The following is a 21,956-nucleotide window of genomic DNA, read 5'->3' as shown; positions in this document are numbered from 1 at the left end:
ATGTTTTCACTGTAAAAGACAGCTGTGGATCTTGAGATGCTGGCCACAGAGACTGGTGAAACGTTAGGAAGAACCTTCAGAACACGGCCAAAGAGCCCGAAAAACCCACAACAACCATGTGGATCTTAACTTTGCTCTAAAACTTTAAAAAAGTGAATGCATCATTTCTATCAAGACTGTTTCCAATTTGTGTACTTGCTTGCTTAAATAGCAATTATGCCACAAAGGGCAAATAAATAGCAAACTATACCATCTGAAACTAGTTCTCCAAGCAGATGATGCAGAGCAACTTATTATCAACTTCAGTGGTTTCTCTGTGTTCTTTGGCTGCTAACCATTTACAGTGACGCCTATAATTTCCAACCTATCATGTAGTTAGTTGTACTGAAAGTAGGAAAGGTAAGATAAGTTTCTTAGGCTTCTCTCTCAGTTCAGCCATGGCCCTAATTTATCCAAACTGAGAGCAGTAAATCTATTGCCGCTCCAAACTGCTTTTCTGGCACAAATACATAATTACATATTACTTTATCATGGCTTGGCTGGAATCATATGGAATGACACTGGAGGAGGAAATAGAAAACAACTGTTGTGAGCTTCAGCAAAGAAAGGGTGCAACTGTTTTCCAAAGAAATATTTTATGCTCCCTGACAACACCCCTCAACATGCAGCACCAAAAATATTTCACATTCAATACTCAGTACAATCCCACCACTCCATTTTCCAAATCTCTTTGTATTCTAAGTTTCGGAAACAAAAATGAAACTATGCATAACTGTATTTAGACAAACATCTGGCAATTCAATTGTTTTGAAATATCATTGCTTTACACACACCTGCTTTGCAGAAGAGGGTAGTTTAGAAGTAGAACCATTCAGAAGAGATCTACAGGAATATTCCTAGGGGCTAGTGAAAGATGAACTAAGCAGTGATATTGCCAGAGGCTTAAAAGCAGTTGAAGTTGTAATATCAGAGTTTCTGCATAACACTTCAGATTGCACTTCAGACTATTAAAACAAGAAAGTTCATCCTTATTTTTAATGAATCAAAACAGCATCAGCTAGTTCACTTCTATACTTGTTTAATGTTTGTTAGGCTTACCATTTTCTGCAATTCAACTGTACTTATTCTGCCAACTTCTTTTTTCATTTGATCCACACACTTCTGTGCTAAATTCAGATAGGCTTGGAGATTATTACGCATCATGGCTAACCTCAAAGCACACAGGAGAATTATAACCCACAGCCTTAAAGTATCAAATGTAGCTTCTGACATTCTGTAAGTTTTGAAAAAAGGAAAAGAGTTTTCCAATGTTCATTCAAAACTATGAACCAAGTATTCTTAAACTGCTGGAGTGGTAAAAGGGACAAAAAATTCCACAGAGTAAAAGAGGCCCTTTAACAATTCTATTTGTGCACTGTTTGAACACTATGGGCATTCAAAGAAACATTAATATTGTAAACAACCTGGGGTGGAAATACAGTGAACTCCAGTTTAACATTTCTACTACCATAGTTTTCTAAGACACTGAGTGTGATAAAAAAATCAAAATATAAATGGGTCATGAGTCATTTCTCTCTATCCACTTGTCAACTGAATGCAAAAGAGATTAAGGCCAATTCTAAAATTGCATGGTATTCTGAACAGGTATTGGAGAGTTTTAAGGTTTGTATGACAATCTCATTATCTCACATACTTTAGTTTAATGAAGAATCAAAGAAATATATCTTCCAAAAATATTCTTTATGTTACTACAGTGGACCCCTGACTTACGAAGGTCCCTACTTACGAAAATTTCAAGGTGCGAAAAGCTTTGGCCGCAAAATTTTGGTTCGACTTGTGGCCGGAGCTTCGACCTATGAAAGGCAGGAGGAAAGGGCGGTATCCTCTGAAGATGCCGGCCACAGAGACTGGCGAAACGTCAGGAAGAACAACCTTCAGAACATGGCCAAAGAGCCCGAAAAACCCACAACCACCATTAGATCCCGGCCGTGAAAGCCTTCGCGAATACAAGCCAGGAGGTGTTAGTACAAAGTATGGAAGGCAGAGCAACATATATGGGCAACACAGAATGCCATTCTAGGCACTATACTCTGTGATTTGTGTCTCACTGTATGTCAGTTGCTCTCCTTACTGCCAAACGGTTTATTCTCTGGCTTGATCAAAGGTAGAGGTAATGGAGGAGACAGAATGTCAGGGACGACACAGAGAGGAATAGTAGGGAAGAACAGATGTACATGAAAGAACAGGAACATGCAAGAGAGTATGTGGATATATGTGTATCCCAGAAAGATGGTGTACAAATGTATTTAATAAATATGAGAAAGCATATTTCTTAATGAAAGAGCATGAACACAATAGGGACAGACACAGTGTAAAGAGGAGACAAAAGGATGCTTCTGTATATGTGTGTGAGAGAGTATAAACAGGTTATAGACTGATGAATGAATAAAAAGTGGGGAGAGAAGTGGTGGCCTCACCTCTATTGGCTTTGGCCCCACACAGTGTCAGTGTGCAGTCCTCATCACTTTCCCAGTTTCCAACCACTCTTTAAAAGACAAGGCTTTGCAACCTATTAATGTAGCTACAATGGCATTATGTTTTAAACACAAAGCATGGTATTATTTTACAGTGTAGATCTTCAAAAGCAGCTTACAAAGGCACATTCTCTTTTCCCAATGGTGGATTCATTATGTAGTCCTTGGTGATGGGTTTTACCCACAATAAGACCATAAGTAGGGGTGCCAGGAAGTTTATATGCAACAGCATTCTGAAAGTTGAAAATGGAAACAAAAATCAATACACAATAACTCTTACAGAATGTACGATAATTGGGTTTCCAAACTGTTTTGTACTGAAAGCAAGGAAAAAATAAACTATATAAATATAAACACCAGGGTTTTATAGAACTGTTTGAAAAGCACTTCCTCAACAGCAACATGAACACATGTTTCTTAAAGGAGCAAAATATAACTGTTTTGTATTATACTCCTTTATGAACCACACAGTCATGTTTCTGCTGGGGAAATGATTTTCATACAATTCCCCACATCGCAGGTGTTCTTTGGAACCTTGCTACAGGTTCTTCAGGGAGAAGACAAAAATGACAGACTAGCTTTCCAAACACCAGGTGTTACCAGTACCAGTCTTGTTCTACAATGTGGAACTGCAGGGAAGTATTGGATGTGTTCTAGGATTTACTGTCTGTTTGAATAGGACAACAAGGGTGAAGAGATGCAGAGAGCACTCCATGTGAGCTGAGTGTGTGTCTAAAAATATGTCATGCAATGCTCCACAACAATGCAGGATCTCTATAATATGAATGTAGCAATGCACAACCCAGGAGACACCACAAACCAACAAAATGAACCAAAGATCAAGATAACAGGGAATTCTAGTTATAAGGCAAACTGTGCCCCCTTAATTCCTTAGTCCTAGGCATTTCTAAATTACAGCTGATTCAGTGGGGAAGGAAATAACATGGTTCACTGGTAGAAGAGCTAAAACAACTCCAATCCAAGTATCTTACAGGAAGGAATTTGATATGGAATAAAATTTAAAACAGAAAAACTGTTGAAGTAGCAAACAATGCATCTATAATTTGAAAGAATGGAAATTATATAAATAGAAAGGGTACCTGATATAAGAACAGTTAACTTTCCCCTTGAATTTCTGCATGTAAATCCAGCCCATGTGAAAATGGTAAACAAAGTGCTGTTGCTGAATGTCATCTTTGACATTTCACATAAATAAACCACCTTATCCAAGGTGACCCTGCTAATGCAATCCATGCTGGGCTATCAATAGGGCTGGATGCTTGTAAGTGGTCTTACATGGATTCCAGCATATCATTTCTGAAATCTCTATCATTTCCATCTTGTTCACAATTTAGCAGAAATAATGTACGTTTAGGAAACCACTGCCTTATTACTCCCATAAAGCATACTTAAGGCTCACCCACAGAATCCACAGTTCTGAGCTCCCATCTTAAAGCAGCTCAGGCCACTCAACATTTGCTATGGTCCATCAAAGTCAAACTGTTCCATCCTTATAGTAAACTTCTTCCATGTTATCCCTTTCCACTCTGTTTATTAAAAATACTGAAGAGATTTTGAAATGAAGCTCCAGTGTATGTTTGGCATGCTGACTTTATATGGAAATACCCAGAAAACACCAACAAGCAGTTTGGCTGGAAAAGTGGCACACTGCTTACAAAACAATTACAGTGGTGTCTCTCTAGATGATTGCCTCGTGGGACGAAAAACCCGCAAGACTATTGGTTTTTGCAATCACTATGGTGCCTCGCAAGATGTTTTTTTTCTATGACCGTGCTTCGCAAGACTTTTTTTTTTGAGACCGATGCTTCGCAAGACTTTTTTTTAGACTAATGCTTCGTAAGACTTTTTTTTTTGAGACCGATGCATAGGGAACCTCGCAAGAAGATTTTTTTCACAAGGCAACGATTTTCGCGGAATGAATTAAAATCGTCTTGCGAGGCACTACTGTACTACAGATATGATACAGTTTCAGTCTAGTTATGTATTACATAGTCTAGCTTACTGAGTGATTTTTTCAGTCGTTAAACTCAAAGCATCCAGATGCATCTGAGCCAATCTCAATCCAGGGAATGTCAAAAAAGCACCAATAAATGAACAAAGGATAGCCAGAAAGAGTTTGAATGTTAATTTAGAAACAGGACCCCTGCGGAAAAAGCACAACAAAGAAAGAATGATAGTCAGCTTTCTGGACATTTTAAGGATAAGACATGTATTCTTCTCTTTTGTTTCCAACAAAGCAAGCAAGAAAGGAAAGCACACACACATGCACACACAGTGTTCATGTTCTCCTTCCTGTTGTGAGGTTTGTAGCTAGAAAACTGGGAGCAAAACCATCAGGAGGTTTGACTCTGTTACAAGTCTGGATTCCAAGCAGGGTTACCCAAGGCAGAATAGTCAAAGCTGAGAGATCAGACTAAGATGCATCTATCCTTTTGAAGAATTAATGGTTACACCTGCAGAGAACTGATAATTCCAAGTTGATGAGGGCAGATACATTCCTGAAGAGCAGTCACTGGAAATGGTAGTAATGGAAGAAGACACTGCAGAGAATCTTTCATAGACAACAATGACAAATTAAATCTTGTTAGTACTACACAGACGAAGCAACTGTAGTTCTTGAAGATAGTCCAAATGAAAATGAGGCAGTGCTGGAAGATGACACTCCCAGGTTGGAAGGCATTCAAATCAGCTTGTGGGAGAAAGCAAAGTATAAATAACACTGTTGGTAATAAAATCCAAAAGGGCATCCAGCTGCAGAAGTGTAAAGAGGCAAAAGGAATGTCAATGACATGTGTGGCATACCTGGAATATGAAAAGTATGAATCAAGGCAAGCTTAAAAATTGTAAAACAAGCAACAGAACATATACAGACTGTAATATGTGGCAAGAACAAGCTAAATTGGACTGGGATAGGACCATTTCAATGAGATAATTACAAAATGTTTCACTCTGGGAATGAATTTTTGAGGGTCAATAATGTAGACAGAATAATGTCAATTACACTTCTGGAAAGCTTATTAACATAACCATCATTCAAGTCTATGCCCCAGCTGCAGAAGCTTAAGAAAAAAAATTGAAAACTTCTATGCAAGTGTTCAGGATGAAACTGTTTGCACACCAAAAATGATATATTGTTACAGGTGACTTGAACACAAAACAAGTAAAGCAGAATCAAACACAGATGTAGAATGTGGACAAGAATTAGAAATGAAGCACACAAATTACTCAGAAATTTGTGAAGCTAACAGTTTGTTTGTTTGTTTGTTGCAAATACATATTTCAAGTGACCTGACAGAAAATATACATTTGGATGTCACTGGATAGATACAGGTAATAAACAGAATGGAATGGAACAGAACAGAATATATTCTACATATAATTGGAAGCAAAATCTCTATTCTGTCTGCATAAACAAGACCAGAACCTACAGAAGCAAGATCTAGGAAGAATATGCCAACAAATATGTAAAACAAAACAATGGCCCAAAAAAGAGAGGAGACATCAAAGATTACAATAAAACTATCATATTAATTTACCGTGGAAGCAACGTTCAAGATTTTACAGCTAAGACTTTTAGAGTATGTGGAGTAAGAGAAGCCAGATGTTGAAGCTGGATTCAGAAGAAGAAAAAGCACTAGAGAGCATATAGCAAATATACCTTGGCTACTGGAGTGCACTAACACATTTCAGAGGAGTATCAGCCCATGTGTCTTCTGCTGATGTAACCATTTGTTTTCTAAAAAGGATGGGTGCATCTTAGTCTGATCTCTCAGGTTTGACCATTCTGCTTTGGGTGACTCTGCTAGGAGTCCAGACTGCAATGAAGCGTGTCACCATGTGAGTCACAAAGAGCTATAGATCATTCTAAAAGATATGAGTTTTTCATGACCTCTGACTCGACTGACGTGTAATTCATAGATTTGCTGTTATGTTGTATATCTGCGAAATTACAATATCAATAGGAGTTTAGGAAAAAATCTTGAGGGGAAACTGCTCAATAAGGACTCAACATGCGTTTTCACCCTTGCCTACTGCATGAAAAATTGAGAACTTGGCAAGAGAATGGTAGGGACAATCTAGAAAGGGGCATGACCTGTTGATCGCAATTTTAAAGAAAAGCATGCCATATTGCCACAGACCGGAAACAATTCTTCACACAAACTACCTTACAATATTTGTTATGCGACTTACAATCTTGATACATTTCTTTCATATTGTGTTTATGGCCATGGCCAAAAACAGCAGTGTTAGGGCACTGTGATTCAGAAAAAGGAAGGATTCCTGTACTTACAGTAGCTACATCAAAATGAGAATTTCAGCAGGTATAGTATGTTACACTGGGGTCCTTTCTTCATTTGCATTTAGTCAGTCTTTCTCTACACAAAGCATGAATTTATAATCTAATTCCAAATTATGAGTATCTATTTAAAAAGCACTTGATATATTATACTTTTTAACAGCTGGCACTATTTCTTTTAAATGAAGTTTTGAAAGAGTGAAAACCAGAAAACATTGTCTTATGTTCCAGGAATCTGAGGTCCCCTAGCCAGACCTGTTAGGCACACAAAAGAGGATCTTCACTTTCTGTCAAGAACAGCTGGCCTATTGCCACTTCAGAAATGTTTTCAAAAAGCTCCAGAAACAGCTTAATATGAAACACGACTACTGTTCCACAGAAAATGTAATGGGTTATGTTCTGTTTGTCAGCTCTACCAGGTATGCCTTGGAATGAAAGTCCTTAAAAAGCACCAAAGTCCTTAAAAATAATACAGCCTGAACTACAAGGCAGCATGGATAACATTGTGATAACACAGTACTTACTGTTATACAATTGTGTTTTATACTTACTGGGATTCCAAGCCTTGTTTTTCAAAAAACTGCACAGCGCTTTCTGAAAAATTTGAGAATCCTGTAAACAGGGTGATGGGGGGAAAGGAGGAATTTCAGAAGGTGAATGAAGAATTTCAAAATGCTACCAGAGAATATTTTAGCACTGGTTGCCAGCTTCTTGATTAGGGTTGTTTCCCTTCAATCACTGCAATCAGTGATTCACTTATAAACTAGCTATACTTCTGACAGGATCCCTTTGTTAGCTATGCATGTGTGAAATAACTATCTGCATAAGCAACATATGCTGATAACCATAATCTTAGAATCGAAGAGTTGAAAGGGACCCTATGGATCATCGAGTCCAATACCTGTCAAGGAGGCACTCTCCCAACCTCTGGCTTTACAGCCAGAGACCTAAGGCAGTGAGCTTAAAGTACAGTACTCTGGGCAGTTTAGAATTTAATTATGCAGGCGACACACCCACCCACAGAGAAAGCTGGGCACTCAATTTACCAATCTCAGAAGAATGGAAGGCTGAGTGAACCTCAAGTCAACTACTGTACCTCGGATTGAGCCCAGGTCACAAGCAGAATTTAACTGTTCTGGACTACAACTTAATACTGTAAAAAATCGCCACCAACTCCATGCATCTGAAAAGGTGGGCTACAGTTCATGAAAGTCCACGCCAAAGAACAATTGCTAATATTAAGGGGTACTAAAGTCTGTTGTATTTTTTACTATCTCCTTAGAAATTCCCTAGGGAGGGTTCTATTTTACATATGCTGTTTAAATTGACATGCTACTGTTCAAATACAATGTTTTAAGATATTACCTGATTCAAGTCCAAACTCTAGATAGTTTTCTGTTATGATTAAAATTGCCATGGCTTTCACAAAGAAAAAAAACCCGAAAGTTACACAGACTGATCTTTCACCACCCTCTTCTACTTTGAAATAGTGTGTAGTTAATGAGAACAGTATTTTTCTACATAGGAAAAGTCAAGGAAAAAGTCAGTTTCATAAAATCCTGCAAAAGATATTGAATTCTATAGTCATCATCTGAATCCAAATCCATAACCCAAAATGACAGAAGTCACCTGTGAGGCAATCAGGGGGGTCAGGTGGCTTCCTGTTTTCCATACAGAATAAATCTGGATAAATACACAAGCACATGATACACTCACTGATGAAGTTGTGAAGAAAGAGACGAGCTGCTTTACATCCAGGAGGACATGAACTTGTGTTTCATGTAAAAGCAGTTTCAGTATGCCACCCAGACCACTGCTCTTTAAACAGAGGCAGCTTTGAAAAGCAGTTAGTCGGATATTAAATGGTAGACAGAGGAAAGGAATTTTATATGGGTACCCACAATGGCTCTTCAGATCCCAAGTATTACACAGAAATAAATTCCACTTAAAGAAGTCTACAACCAAAGACTCGTTCAGCAATTGCATATGAGATGATCATAACCACATTTCACTTTGCTTTCACACAATAATCATTAAGCTCTTTACATCTAATATCAAAACTTCAGTAGGAAACAAGGAAAATGAATTTTTGTCTAGTTGGTATTCAATTTCACTTATTTAAAAGAAACTGAATATTAAGCAGATCTATTAGCTAATTATGGTTTTCAGTCTTTCTTATCAGAAACTACAGAATTTAACAACTTCATTTACAGAGGCTTTACACAAAAATGTGACTTGAGACAATGATCACTGCTTTTTTTTCTTTCTATAATTAATCACACTAGCATCATTTCCAGAAGACTTTAACATACTGTAAATTATCACATAAAGGGGGTCTTCGTGTTTTTAAAATCAAGAGAACATTGTTCATCAATTAATGCAGTTGTTCTATTATTACAGAATTTTTAATCCAAAGTCATTTCTCAATAACTTTTAACAAGCACATTTATCAAATCATCAGAGTCCATAATTTAGGTCTGTTGTCATTCCACACACCTTAATTCAGATATAGAAGAAAAAAACATGCTATATGGTTTAGGGATATTCTAGTCCATGAATAGTGTGCTAGAAACCACTTTCCATATATGCATTTATACATAATCTCATCTCACAGTGTGGCATTTTATTTGTTTATCCAACCTAAGATGGATAAACTTTCACATCTTACACTGATTAAACACCTACTTTGTTTCTTTTAACTTTATCAGCTTCAGAGATTCCAACACTTTGCACTAAACTCCAATCTCACCTACTTATTCCCATTCTGCTATCTCACCCACCTCATTCCCATTCTGCTGTGCCTTATCAGGCAGATAAGTGGTTTTAATAACTGTTTAGCAAGGCAACAACAGGTATTTGTCGTTTTAATTGCAGAATTTTACAAAACCTGTCAACATACAAACTGCAAAACGACACATTATATCATAGGTTCTTAACCTCTGTTCTGTGCCCCCTGAAGGCCGCAATATCCTCACAGGGGGTCTGCAAAGGCTTGAAGAAATGTTATGATTTTTTGCAGTTAAAATAGAAAGAATAAAAGAAAGCAAGAAAGAAAATGAAATGTAGAACAAAATATCTCTTGCCATTTGTGTAAAACTTGGCTTTTCTAAGCTACCACATCCATTAAAAACAAACAAAAGTAAAAACCGGTTATAAAAATAACTGTTCAATAGTAAATCACTGTTTGATATTTTTGCAAATGGTGAGAACATGCAAGTGAATGATACTGAGTGGCTGAGAGGCAGCATATGACATTTTCTGCTACTGCGCAGACTGTCAGAAGTCACAGGAAGAGAGTCGGTGTCAGTGTATGTTTGGATGGACTTCATGATCATGTTTCTTCTTTGATTTCTGCTAATAAAAGTGTTTGGTCATTATTGGGTAAAGTGACTTTTCAATATTATCACAGTGAATTTTGTAACAATACATTCTGGCTGAGCCTCAGAATGGATAGCTGGCTGAATTTGAAATGTAGATGAGTGCATGCTATTCAAAGCAAAATGAAGTTTCTTCCAATCATCCTTAAAAGTGTCACCATTATAGCAAGGAATATCTGTTGATGAAACCCTTCATGAGAAAATTTAAATGAATATTTGATGCACTTTAGGATTTTATATCTCGAGTTTAGTCTTGGTGATCTGCATCCACAAAATATATTTAAAAGGGGTCCATGGTAAAGAAAAGTCTAAGAACTGCTGCCTTAAATCTTTAAAATAATGGATAGCAAATGTTTGGCCCTTGAGACGGTGTGGACTTCCATAATATTTTACTGCTAAGATGCTGGTTGGGCTGATGTGACTTGAAATTTAAAGCAAAAGTGTGCTGCTTATATACCACCCCATAGTGCTTAAAGCACTCTCTGAGTAGTTTACAATTTACTGTAATTATGCAAGCTATACACTGCCTCCTCTTCACAGTGAGCTGGGAACTCAATTTAGCAACCTTAGAAGGCTTGAAGGCTGAGTTAAGGCTACCTGTTGTGATCAAATACAGGTCATGAGCAGAGTCTTGACTGCAATTTTGCAGTTTAACCACTGGGACAGGAGGATCCTTAAAATTTAAAACAGTTGGAATGCCTAAGATTCCTGATTTGCAGCTTAGCGCACTGTTGACTGACTTCTCAGCATTTTTATATACAGTTCAACCATATTATCTGCTTAATAGCTTCAAATAATCATGATTATATAACTGTCATAAATATTTGTTTATTCATAAAAAATGCAGAAGCATTTATATTTTCTTCCTTTCCATAAGCTGATATTTTACCCAATATGATGTCCCAAGGTTTTTGAAACTATGTTTCTTATTGTTGTCATTTTGCTGGATTTATTAAACCTTTTAAAGAAGACTCTTGCTATTGTTAATGCATACATAATAATATACATGTGGGACGTGGTGGCACTGCGGGTTAAACCGCAGAAGCCCCTGGGCTGTACGGTCAGAAGAGCAGCAGTAGTAAGATCGAATCCACGCAACGGAGTGAACTCCCATTGCTTGTCCCAGCTCCTGCCAACCTAGCAGTTCAAAAGCATGTAAATGCGAGTAGATAAATATGTACCACCTTGGTGGGAAGGTAACGGCAGTCCGTGTCTAGTTGCGCTGGCCACGTGACCATGGAAACCGTCTATGGACAAACGCTGGCTCTATGGCATGAAAACAGGGATGAGCACCGCACCCTAGAATCGGACACGACTGGACTAAATGTCAAGGGGAACCTTTGCCTTTACCTAATAATATACATGCAAAAGGATAATTACGGTATCTCCCAATGCTATTATTCTGCATTTTGTTTGTTTTTGATCACATAGCAGGCATAAGAGTTCACAGGGTTTGTTTTGTCATTTACCTATGAAGGTTATATCTCATTAATTTCCCTGCAAGTGCACCGCATTTAACAAAACCTTTAAAATCCTAACAACTGTGACATGTCCATAAAATAAGGAATTAACCATAAAGGCTAACACGTCAATGGAGGCTGTAAGGATTTTTAACCATATACTTTTTAAACAGCCCAGTTTTTAGATACTGTCTAAAAGAGGGCAGTGTTGCAATCTGATCAATCTCTGCTGACAAAGTATTCCACAAGGAGTGTGCTATCACTGAAAAGGCTCCAGTCCTTCCCCAGTGACACATGCTCAGAAATCATCTCAATCAGCTACAGTGTGAGGCCAAAGAGAACCATTCCTGTTTTCTTATTCATTTTTGGCTTTTGAAAGGGATTGAGCATGTAAGGACAAGATGACAAACAGAATAGTTAAGATTTGAGGAAAAGAAAATGAGAACTAGTGAGAAAAAACCCTTTTATATAAGGATTTCATTGCGTATTCTATTTCAGAGTTAGCAAATGTCTTATTTTAAGCGAGTGCCTCCCCAAACCATCAAGAAAATGCCAAGTAACAGCTTAGAACAATCTATATAGCCATAAGCAAATTGACTTTTCCTTCATTTCTCTGCCTAAACTCCACAGTTAAGATTTTTCCAGGGTCTTCTCTTTGACAGCAAAGCCTACAGATACGCAGAAGTTGGCCCATGCTGAGATCTTTCTACAAAGGAGAGGAAAATTACTATATATAGATTGCTGCCAGTGGTATTCCTCTACAATAGCCACCAGCATTCAATAGCTTCTTTTAGTATATGTCATTCATAACTATGACTTCTGCTGCAGGCTGTGCCATATGGGTCACTACAGACAGAAAACCTAATTTTATTGCAACCCAATTATTTAGTGCACTTCTATTTAGATTCTACTAAAGAAACGGAATTCCAATTCTAAGTCCTATCTTAGCATGTTATGATTTGGTCTCTTAAAAACACTGCCTGTGTAAATAATTGTAACGTGTATTAAAGTTTGAAAACCATGCCCTCAATACAGAGTCTATAAACAAGGACAATTTTACAACATATTATGCCATTGTTTAGTAACCTGTTTTAACAGGTGCACTAAATGCAGATACCAGTATCCCACAGTAACTCTGAAGCAATCTTGATCCCTATGACTAAAAATATGTTTTATGCAACTTGTGCCAGCAACTATATGTTACCACAAGGAATATTTATCAGTCTTTGAGTAACAATGACTATTTGCAGAGCTAGGCAGAAGAAAATATTTCAAAACACGGACTGTTGGAGTGATAAACCATTCTGACGAGGAATGTGACACAGGGAACTCCTAAGATAAAACCTTTTGAAAAGCCAAAATTATCTAGAAGAAACCTAGGAGGGGTAGGGTTCTGATGTGTTGGCTTCATGTGTGATAGTCAATCACTTTTATCTTGAAGAGGCATAAGCAGGTAGTTGAATGACTTCAAAATTACTTCTCACTGGAGATGGGGGTATTTGTATGCAAATATACCCCCACAGGTGCAGATAACAAGGGTCCAGCCCCCTGAGGCCAGACCGACTATTCACGATTCTGCCGCGAGCTCCATGGAGCCTTCCTATCTCTCCATTGGTCGCAATGGATTAGCCACTCTACAACCCGGCAGAGAGGCTCGTCATCCTGCCTTCTGCCAGAACTGCCTAATCTATCGAAAGCAACAGAGTGATAGGAAGGCTCAGTGGAGCTCACAGCAGCGGTGAAATCATTAGTGGGCAGTCTGGCCCAAGGGGGCCAGACCCTCATTATGTGCACCTGTGGGGGGTATTCATATACAAATACCCCCATCTCTACTCCTCGCCCTCCACTTTCTTCTGGAAATGTTTGGCTTTTCAAAACGTTTTATATTTACAATCTTAGTGATCAAGATTGCTCTAGAGTTACTTGTTGTTACTTGTCTATATTATCCTTATTGTTAAAACAAGTTAACTAAACAATGGTACGGTATCTTGCAAAACTATCCCTGTTTATGAACTCTGTATCTGTCAAGGCCCCATGTGATATTACATGGGTACTGTTTAGGCAAATTTCAAAACTATCATTAGTATTATTCCACATCATCTATGGAAGTCAGCTATCCTTCGGGGGGGGAAAGGCAGAAACAAGACAGTAATCTCAGCAATATTTCAAGATTCCTCCTTTTCTTGAGGTTCCCAATGGATTCTCCACAACAAAATGAATCCCACGGGAGCCTCAGGACCTTAGCAGGGGGAATCAGAAATGTTTTATTTCCAAAACCTTGCCAATTCATCATCAGCCTTACACAGCATAAGCTTCACAATAGAATTTCCACACACATGGTATAGCAGATAGTGTCAGACTAAGACTCAGAAAAACTGGGCTTTTGGATGTTACTGGATTCCAGATCTTTTTAGCCCCAACCAGCATGACCAACGGGCAAAGATTATGGTCACTGTGATTTAACAACATCTGTACAACACAGGTTTTTCATCAATGGTTTAAAGAAATACTACTGCAATGTTTCCTGTTTCAATTTTTAAAAAGAAAATTACATCCTGAGATTCTCCCAAAACATAGGATCACCTTTTTGAGAAGATGAACCAAAAAGCCATGACACTATAAAAGGATACACTGCAAAAGCCAGAACAAGCAGACACCAGACTATGCTGATATTCATTTCCTGTGTGGGCTTCATCCAGTTGTAGTAGGCTTCAGTTACCAAATACACCACTGTAGCTGCAACAGTGAAGTCCACCAGCCACTGATACTCAGGAAAATAATGTAAGGCTGAAACATAAAATGGCCATTTGGTAACTGAAACATGCAGACTGAGAATTTTCAAAGATAACTTCTACAGCTGTGGTTTCTAAACATTCAAGCAGATGCAAGTTGTCCATACAGTCGTACCACAATTGTGGTGTGTGTTTTTTTTTAAATTATAAGCACACAACATTAGATTGCTGGGAAAACATATCACAATTTGAAACACATACAGATGCACACACAGCAGATGGGATTTCTAGAAAATAATGCTAGATTTGACATGGCAAGAGCTGAAATTCAAAAAGAAACCCTACTTGGTGTTTTTAAAAACAGTATTTCAATGAAAAAGTACCGAAGCAAAGCTAAAGCGAGAGTTAAAACACCAATGGATATTCAAATACTTTTTTAAAAAAAATCAGCTGAAGCCTTCAAATATGAACTATCTGGTTTTCAGGACTAAGCAAAGGTTTAGCTTAGGAAAAAGGCTTCTCAACCTATGGGACTTGAAAGTCAAGAAACCCTAACCCAACAAAAGATAACAGGAATAATGGCCAATTCTCATCAATTTAGAAAAAGTTAAAATTCAGCCAGGGAGAGGGTACTGAGAGCAACAGAAAAATATTTACATTTCCACGAATTACTAGTATCAGCAACCAGCATGAGGATGGGGAGATTCAGATCCAACATTTGGACCAGCCATACATACCGGCGGGCAGAAGATGTTATTTCCAGTCCCTGCCCAAGTAAACTAGGCATTGTGTGACCTGATCTTTACTCAACATGTGTTTTACTGACTGACTGACTATACCGCTCATCTGGCCAAAGGCCACTCTGGACAGTTTACAACATATAGATAACATAATTAAAATACAATTTGACAAAAATAGAAAATAAAAATAACAAAATATACATTAACAGTGTAAACAAAGCATTAAAATACATTACAAAAACATTTGTTACATTATACCAAATAGTCTGACTCCATGTTCTGTTTTACAGAGATCTAAAAAAAGTCACTGGATGTTAGGATTAATAATTGTAGTTTTGTAGGGAATCATATTCTTTAAAAGACTGTGTTTTAAAGTATGTGGTGGCGCTGCGGGTTAAACCGCAGAAGCCTCTATGCTGCAAGGTCTGTAGACCTTCAGATGTAAGATCGAATCCACGTGATGGAATGAGCGCCCATCACTTGTCCCAGCTCCTACTAACCTAGCGGTTCGAAAGCATGCAAATACGATTAGATAAATAGGGACCACCTTGGTGGGAAGGTAGCAGCGTTCCATGTCTAAGTTGCACTGGCCATATGACCATGGAAGATTGTCTTTGGACAAACGCTCTATGGCTTGGAAACAGGGATGAGCACTGCCCCCTAGAGTCAAACACGACTGGACAAAAATTGTCAAGGGGAACCTTTACCTTTACAATATCATCACACATTTAGGAGGAAGAAAACAAATGTATAACAACACATAAATTATTGGGATCACAGCCCTTACCTAACGCATCTATTTCAGTAATAGATTTTGTTTCCAGCTGCAGATCAATGTCTTTAGGAATGGTTAATGGTTTGTTTTCAATGTGACCATTGTATTTCCTGCAAAGATACGCAGAAGTTAGAAATCAGACCAAAACTCATTTAAGTTCTTTCATATCTATTAGTATCAAATGATTAGTTCAAAATAGCTTCTATGAAGTTGAGAGCAGGGATGGAAAGCTACATTACTATTTTTTGTTTTGTTTCAGTGCCAGATTGAACTGATTTTTGGCAGATTTAAGAGTGTGAGAGCCTCATGTTACCAGCCAGACTGAAAATTGGTCCTTGGCCTCCTGAAGATTATCCATTTCTTTTCTATAAGTTGAAAATTTTTATTTGTTGGCACCATCATTGTGAAGAAATTGAGAAACTGGGGGAATATGGAATTCCTCTAGAAAATGCAGGCTTCTTTGTGGGAACAGCTGGCTGAGAAAGTAAGGTCAATGTCTGCTCAGTAACAAGAAGGGAGTAACACCTTATCTCTTGTAAGGCATTCAAGGCCATGTCAGCTTCTTCCCTAGTGCTGCGCTAATTAGAAGACGATTTCAGCTATGTGAAAGGAGGGGTGCAGAAAGTGTTCTCGCCTTTGTGAATATTCGAGAGAACGCAAAACCTGATTGGCAGATCATATGGAAGGGTCTGGATGTTTACTGTATAAAAGGGGGATCAGAAGTTACTTTAGTTGGTTAAGCTTACCTTTCAGAAGATGCCATGCTCAGCTGCTGTGCTATGCCATGCCTGGAAGGATGCATTCCGTGTATGCTTTAGAACAATCCTGACCCTACACTAATGTGTATTAATTAGATTAGCTTTATTGGTTTTTGGTGTGTTCTCTTAATTGTCTTAGCTTTGTTTCAAGTTGTATTTTGCTCCAATTATTCTTTTGGTTTTTTACTGTCTTTAATATAAAAATATCTTCAACTAGCTATCTGAGTTTTTGGCTCAGGGGGCTACCAGGTCTTATCTTGATCAGCAACATAAGTTTTAGTATTTTTGTGGGTGTGGTGGCAGCTCTACTGTGCAAGGTGGGTGTGTTGGTTCTGGGTCCCTGGGCTTGTGGGTTTGTGGACTCCCTGCAAGTGTAAGTAGATTGGAGGCACTGGTGCCAGGAAATTTCCATAGTCATTACCACAACTGACTCCCCTGGGTTCACCCATTCCAGAATAAACAAGATAGTGTAGCTAAGTGGGTATAGAAGAGCTCCCTAAACTTGATAACCATCACAATCACTCTATATCCAAGTATTTTAGAAACATATGTACAAATCTGAATTATATAACTCTGGAAATGAAGGGGACACAAGATCTCAGAGGTTTAACAAAAGGAGCCCAGCACTCGAAATTAGCCTGCATTTTCTAGAGGAATTCCCTATTCCCCCAGATTGTTATATCTGTCTTCAATGGACAGATATAACAATCTTGGGGAGTTTACATCACTAAAATGTCCTCCCTTTCTTATTTCTGTGCCTTTCCTTCCTAAACTTTACTGTGTATCACATATCTGATAACTAACTAAATCTACTGGTTCCTTTTTGCAGAAAACAAATTTCTTTCCCTCACAATTTTATATAGGAAAAAACCTATAGAAGTTCATATAACCAGTGTGAGCTGTTCAGCAGCAAAAGATTAATATTTCTTCCCACAAGTTTCAGTCTCTCTATCATGCCTCCTAATCTTATTCATCCACATGTCATTTGCTACATGACTACTCAGCAGATTATTATCCCCTCCCTAAAGGATAGGCTTCAGTGGCACAAAACACTTTTCAGAAGCCGAAGCTGGTGCACCACCTGGAGCCACTACCAGACAAAGATGTAGCTTAGTCACAGTGATTTGTGCTCTGGTAATGTCTTACCTGATCAACTGCAATGCACTAATATTGAGCTGAAGACAGTTCAGAAACCAAATATTGCAGCAAGACTACTAAGTGCAAACATACACTGCTGATTTCTTTTTAACTGCATTGTCTTCTGGATTGTTTCTGGATTTAATTCAAAGTGCTGGTCATTACCTGCAATGTCCTTAACAGCTTGGGACAGATTTACCACCTTCCAAAGCCAAATGATAAAATCTTTAGTGAAAGCCAGTCTACATGCCCCCGCTGCTTGTTCCTGCTAATGTTAGGCACTTAGTGGCTTATGACGGAACACCACATCAGAGGTAGCTCCTGTCACTGGAACTTTCTTAGCAATGATATTCATTGCAAGTTGGGCAGCAATTGTGTTTTCTTATACTTATTTGCTCAAGGAAATTTTCAGTACAATTACTGGTGTTATTCTGGTTCTGCTTTTAGTTGCTGCCCTACTTGATCATTTTATTACTATTTTTTTTTACTGTTTTAATTACTTCCAGGAAACTATAAACAATATAAACATACTTATAACAAAGGAAACAAGCAGATACCAATCCCAAACCTGTTGTGCTTCCTTCCTTTTCCTCCTGACTCAAACTTTCCCTAGCTCTTTAGAGAAATAGAGGTGATGGGAAGGAAAGTATTCTTGGAGCAATTCCCTCCCTGTCCCCTTTTCTTTTGCTCCCGATAAATTCCCATAGGAACCCAGAGTTTTCTCAAGTTTCATTTGCACGTCAAGGTATTAGGGAGCAAACATTCCCTATTCATTTGTACAATTTATCAAAGGCACAATAAATATTTTCCTTTTTTTTCAAAGACCTTACAGAAAGGCAGGTAAACCACACCCACCTTACTGCTGGAAAACAGGGGCTGAAAATGAATGACGCGCTCAAATTGTTTGTTTTCTTACCTATCTTTCTTGCCTTTTCCTTTTTGTTGTTTTCCTGCAAGAATACGTAGTCCTTCTTCGGTGGGGTGTAGATACCATCGCAAACTAGACAATGTCAACAAAACAAACACCAAGAAAAATACAGATGATGCTCATCAGACTGAATTTCAAAGTAGTGGCTTTTTCACTGCTTAGAAAAATTGTTCATTTCCAGGTGATATATGACAGGACACACATTTTCTCATATAAACATTGCCTTGTACTCTATATACCAATAAATCATAAGAAAGTGTTTCCATATAGGCATTACTTTTGCATACACATCTGAAAAGAATATTGTACTTGGATACCAGGATTCATATATGGTGCTTCATAAAAACTAGTTAAAAGCCTTTAAGACTCAACAAATGAGTTTGGAAAATAGTTTTAAATACACCCAGTGACCACTTCAACCTCTAGACTGGAGGCAGACTATCCATACTCTTCTCCCCTTTTCTGGCTCCAGGTTCAGCAAGTCTGTTTTTTCCTAGTGACTCACTTTTGACATTTTTCTTCTATCAAATTACTACTGAAACCCAATTTCATATTTAATTCTTAAATTCAAAATAAAAATGGGGAAATTATGTTAAATGTCTTTACATCTATTATTTTTGACAGGTACTTTGGACAGAGGGGTCAAACAGTTACTGTCAACATACAAAATGTCTACTATGCAGTTGAGCTAATGACAACACTCCCAATATCCTATGACACTTTCTGAGGATATCCATGAGCAGCTGTCAAATCCCCAAAGGAGTCTACAATGGACCAGCAAGGATGCTGGTGCTTTAACACTTAGCTAGGCCTATGCGGCATCATTTCTTCTGCCTATATTGTGCTCCCACCTGTCCCCTACAGTGTGGTATTTGAGCAACTGTCTGGGTTGACAAGCAGCTGCTGAGGATGAGTGCCAGGCTCTCAAAAGCCTCCCCTGCATTTCTCAACCAGCCACCTGGCTCTTACAGTCCTGCCACATGTCTCAGATTCACTTATCAATTAGGGCCTACTTGAAACTGAAGTAATTTAAGGTGAATAGAAAACAACCAATTATTAGCTGGTAAATGCTACCCAGCTGAACACCTGGGCTGCCCACATTTTCGGATGATTTGACTATCACTACATGGTGTATTCTTTAATCAGCATCTATAACCTATTATCCTGGAATTGTTTTAACAGATATTAATTCTTTTATCTAGAATTTAAATCAGCAGAATAGTATCCAGCATTATGATGCTAAAACTATTTTTTTTCTGAACTGTTTAATTGTAACAGAAAACATTAGGAGCAAAACATCCAAAAAGAAATTCATGACTAATTTTAAGAATTTAGGGAGTTTATGAACAACCTAGATATATTTCTTAACAAAATAATTAAGGAATATAGACACTAATGACCTTAAATACTGCTGGAGTTTAACACAAATACTACGGCTGTCACTACTGATTATTTGCTTTCTGAATAAACTATTCTCTTATTTCCTATAATTTCAAATCTCACTTTCATCCATAGGACACACAATTACTAATTACAGACGTAGTTATGAAGGAAATGCATTTTCATTTTGTTGAAGTACTCAGATACAACATAAACTACTTTTTGCAGAAAAACATGGCATCTGTCAAGAAGTAGATGAATGAATAGAAAATATATTAGTAAAACAAGGCATACTACATTTCTCAGCTAGATCTTAAACTACAACATAATGATAATCTCTAGTCTTCTCTATAATCTAATTTAATCTTTAGAAGATTGAAAACTACTATTTTACTATGAACAAGATTTTCCAGATCTGCACATCACAACAATTTGTATCCAGCCAAACTCAAACAGCCTACAGAATAGGACAATTACAACAAAGAGACCTAGGACAGTTTACAATCTTATCAAATTTATGATGGTCTAAGCTTTCATGGGTCAGAACTCACTTTGACAAATGTTCAATTTGTTCCTCTTATCTTACCTGCCACTACAGAGGAGCCATCGGGCAAAAGAGTAGTGAGGTATGATCTTCTGTATAATACTAGCCATCACCATGGTAACCACCAGCTGCACACCTATCACACCCTGTGAAGGAATAAGCTGATGTATGTTAAAGGGCTGGAACAAACTTTTCTATTTTGAAGCTGCCTTTCACAACAACCCTAAAGTCAACTGCAGTTTTCTTGTAAATGAATGTGTGCTTACTAATCCTAACTGTTCCACAAAGGCACTGAGGAAGAATTTAAAAATGTGGTTTTCTAAGAATAAAACACACACTGGCCAAAATCCTATTGCTTAGTGGAGCAAGTCACACTAGAGTAAGCCCAATGAATTAGTGGGGATTAGGAAAGTCAACTCCTTAACTTCCACTGATTCAAGTGGGCCTACTCTAGTTGTGACTTATTATGCTAAGCAAGTCTTAACCAAAGTAGGCTCATTTGAATTGACAGAACTTACACAGAAGTTGACTTATGAGATTGCTAAAGTCAGGGGTTCCCAAACTGTGTGCTGTGGCTCCAGAGTGCACAGTGAATCCCAGGCAGGAGCGACGCAGGAAGAGATACAACATAGAGCTATGAAGCCTATAGAGAGGTTGTTCATAGCTCTATGAAAGGTCCTCTATAGCTTTCATAGTTCTATGTCTAACAGGAACAGGAAATGGAGGTTGTGTATCTGCCTCTCCTTTCCGCATCTTTATGGTCCCCAGTGGAAATGCTTACTGGGTAGCCTCAGGAATTTCCTGCATCAGGAACTGGAAGGATGCAGGCCTTTGGGGATACTGGGGAAAGGGAGGAGGAGATCTCGCTCCTGGTGGGGGAGAGAGCCCCGATGACCTCTCTGAGCAAAAGGAGCTGCAGCCAGTGTTCAGAAAATGAAGGGAGCCATGAAGCCAAAATGTTTGGGAACCACTGGCCAATGCTTTAGGCCTATTCTAGTGTGAGTTTCTATGCCATGCAACAGGATTTCAGCCATTTAGTTGTTTGTCCATTTAGCATACAGTTGCAGGACAGCAAATATTACATAAATGCCCACATTTCTTTTATTTTTGCTTTTTAAAGGGAACTGGACACAGTAATGTGCTTTACTTGCCTCCATTCTTACACCCAGCCTCCAGATTGGCTTCATTTGCAGTTCTCCACTTGTCTCCACTGGAACAAGTTGGAATGGTTTCCAAGTTTGTTTCCATTTTCATTCTGAATATATGTACCTGA

General features: G+C 38.1%; 1 protein-coding gene across 6 annotated transcripts in view; it reads right to left on the bottom strand.

Annotated features, from left to right (window-relative positions):
• TMEM161B (transmembrane protein 161B) overlaps window positions 1–21,956 on the bottom strand; it is a 37,805-nt gene that overhangs the window by 3,435 nt on the left and 12,414 nt on the right. For 3 of the 6 annotated variants that reach the window (XR_012084484.2, XM_020783753.3, XM_072992573.2), the window contains exons 2-10: window positions 20,726–20,829; window positions 18,748–18,831; window positions 15,949–16,046; window positions 14,320–14,476; window positions 8,218–8,369; window positions 7,404–7,464; window positions 4,558–4,698; window positions 2,654–2,767; window positions 1,099–1,273 (exon numbers count right to left, since the gene is read on the bottom strand). Coding sequence is in view for 4 of the 6 variants with exons in the window: in XM_020783753.3 (XP_020639412.1) it covers window positions 1,099–1,273; window positions 2,654–2,767; window positions 4,558–4,698; window positions 7,404–7,464; window positions 8,218–8,369; window positions 14,320–14,476; window positions 15,949–16,046; window positions 18,748–18,831; window positions 20,726–20,829 (1,086 nt within the window). In the remaining 2 variants the exon portion in view is untranslated. Of the gene's footprint in view, window positions 1–833; window positions 1,005–1,098; window positions 1,274–2,653; window positions 2,768–4,557; window positions 4,699–7,403; window positions 7,465–8,217; window positions 8,370–14,319; window positions 14,477–15,948; window positions 16,047–18,747; window positions 18,832–20,725; window positions 20,830–21,956 lie in introns of all 6 variants that reach the window. The other 3 variants (XR_013542209.1, XM_020783758.3, XM_020783756.3) reach the window with 3 other exon arrangements.

Source organism: Pogona vitticeps, chromosome 2 (assembly GCF_051106095.1).
Source record: "Pogona vitticeps strain Pit_001003342236 chromosome 2, PviZW2.1, whole genome shotgun sequence".
Taxonomy (NCBI): Eukaryota; Metazoa; Chordata; class Lepidosauria; order Squamata; family Agamidae; genus Pogona; species Pogona vitticeps.
The sequence above is the reverse complement of the archived record's forward strand: the minus strand, read 5'-3'. Positions and strand labels throughout refer to the sequence as shown.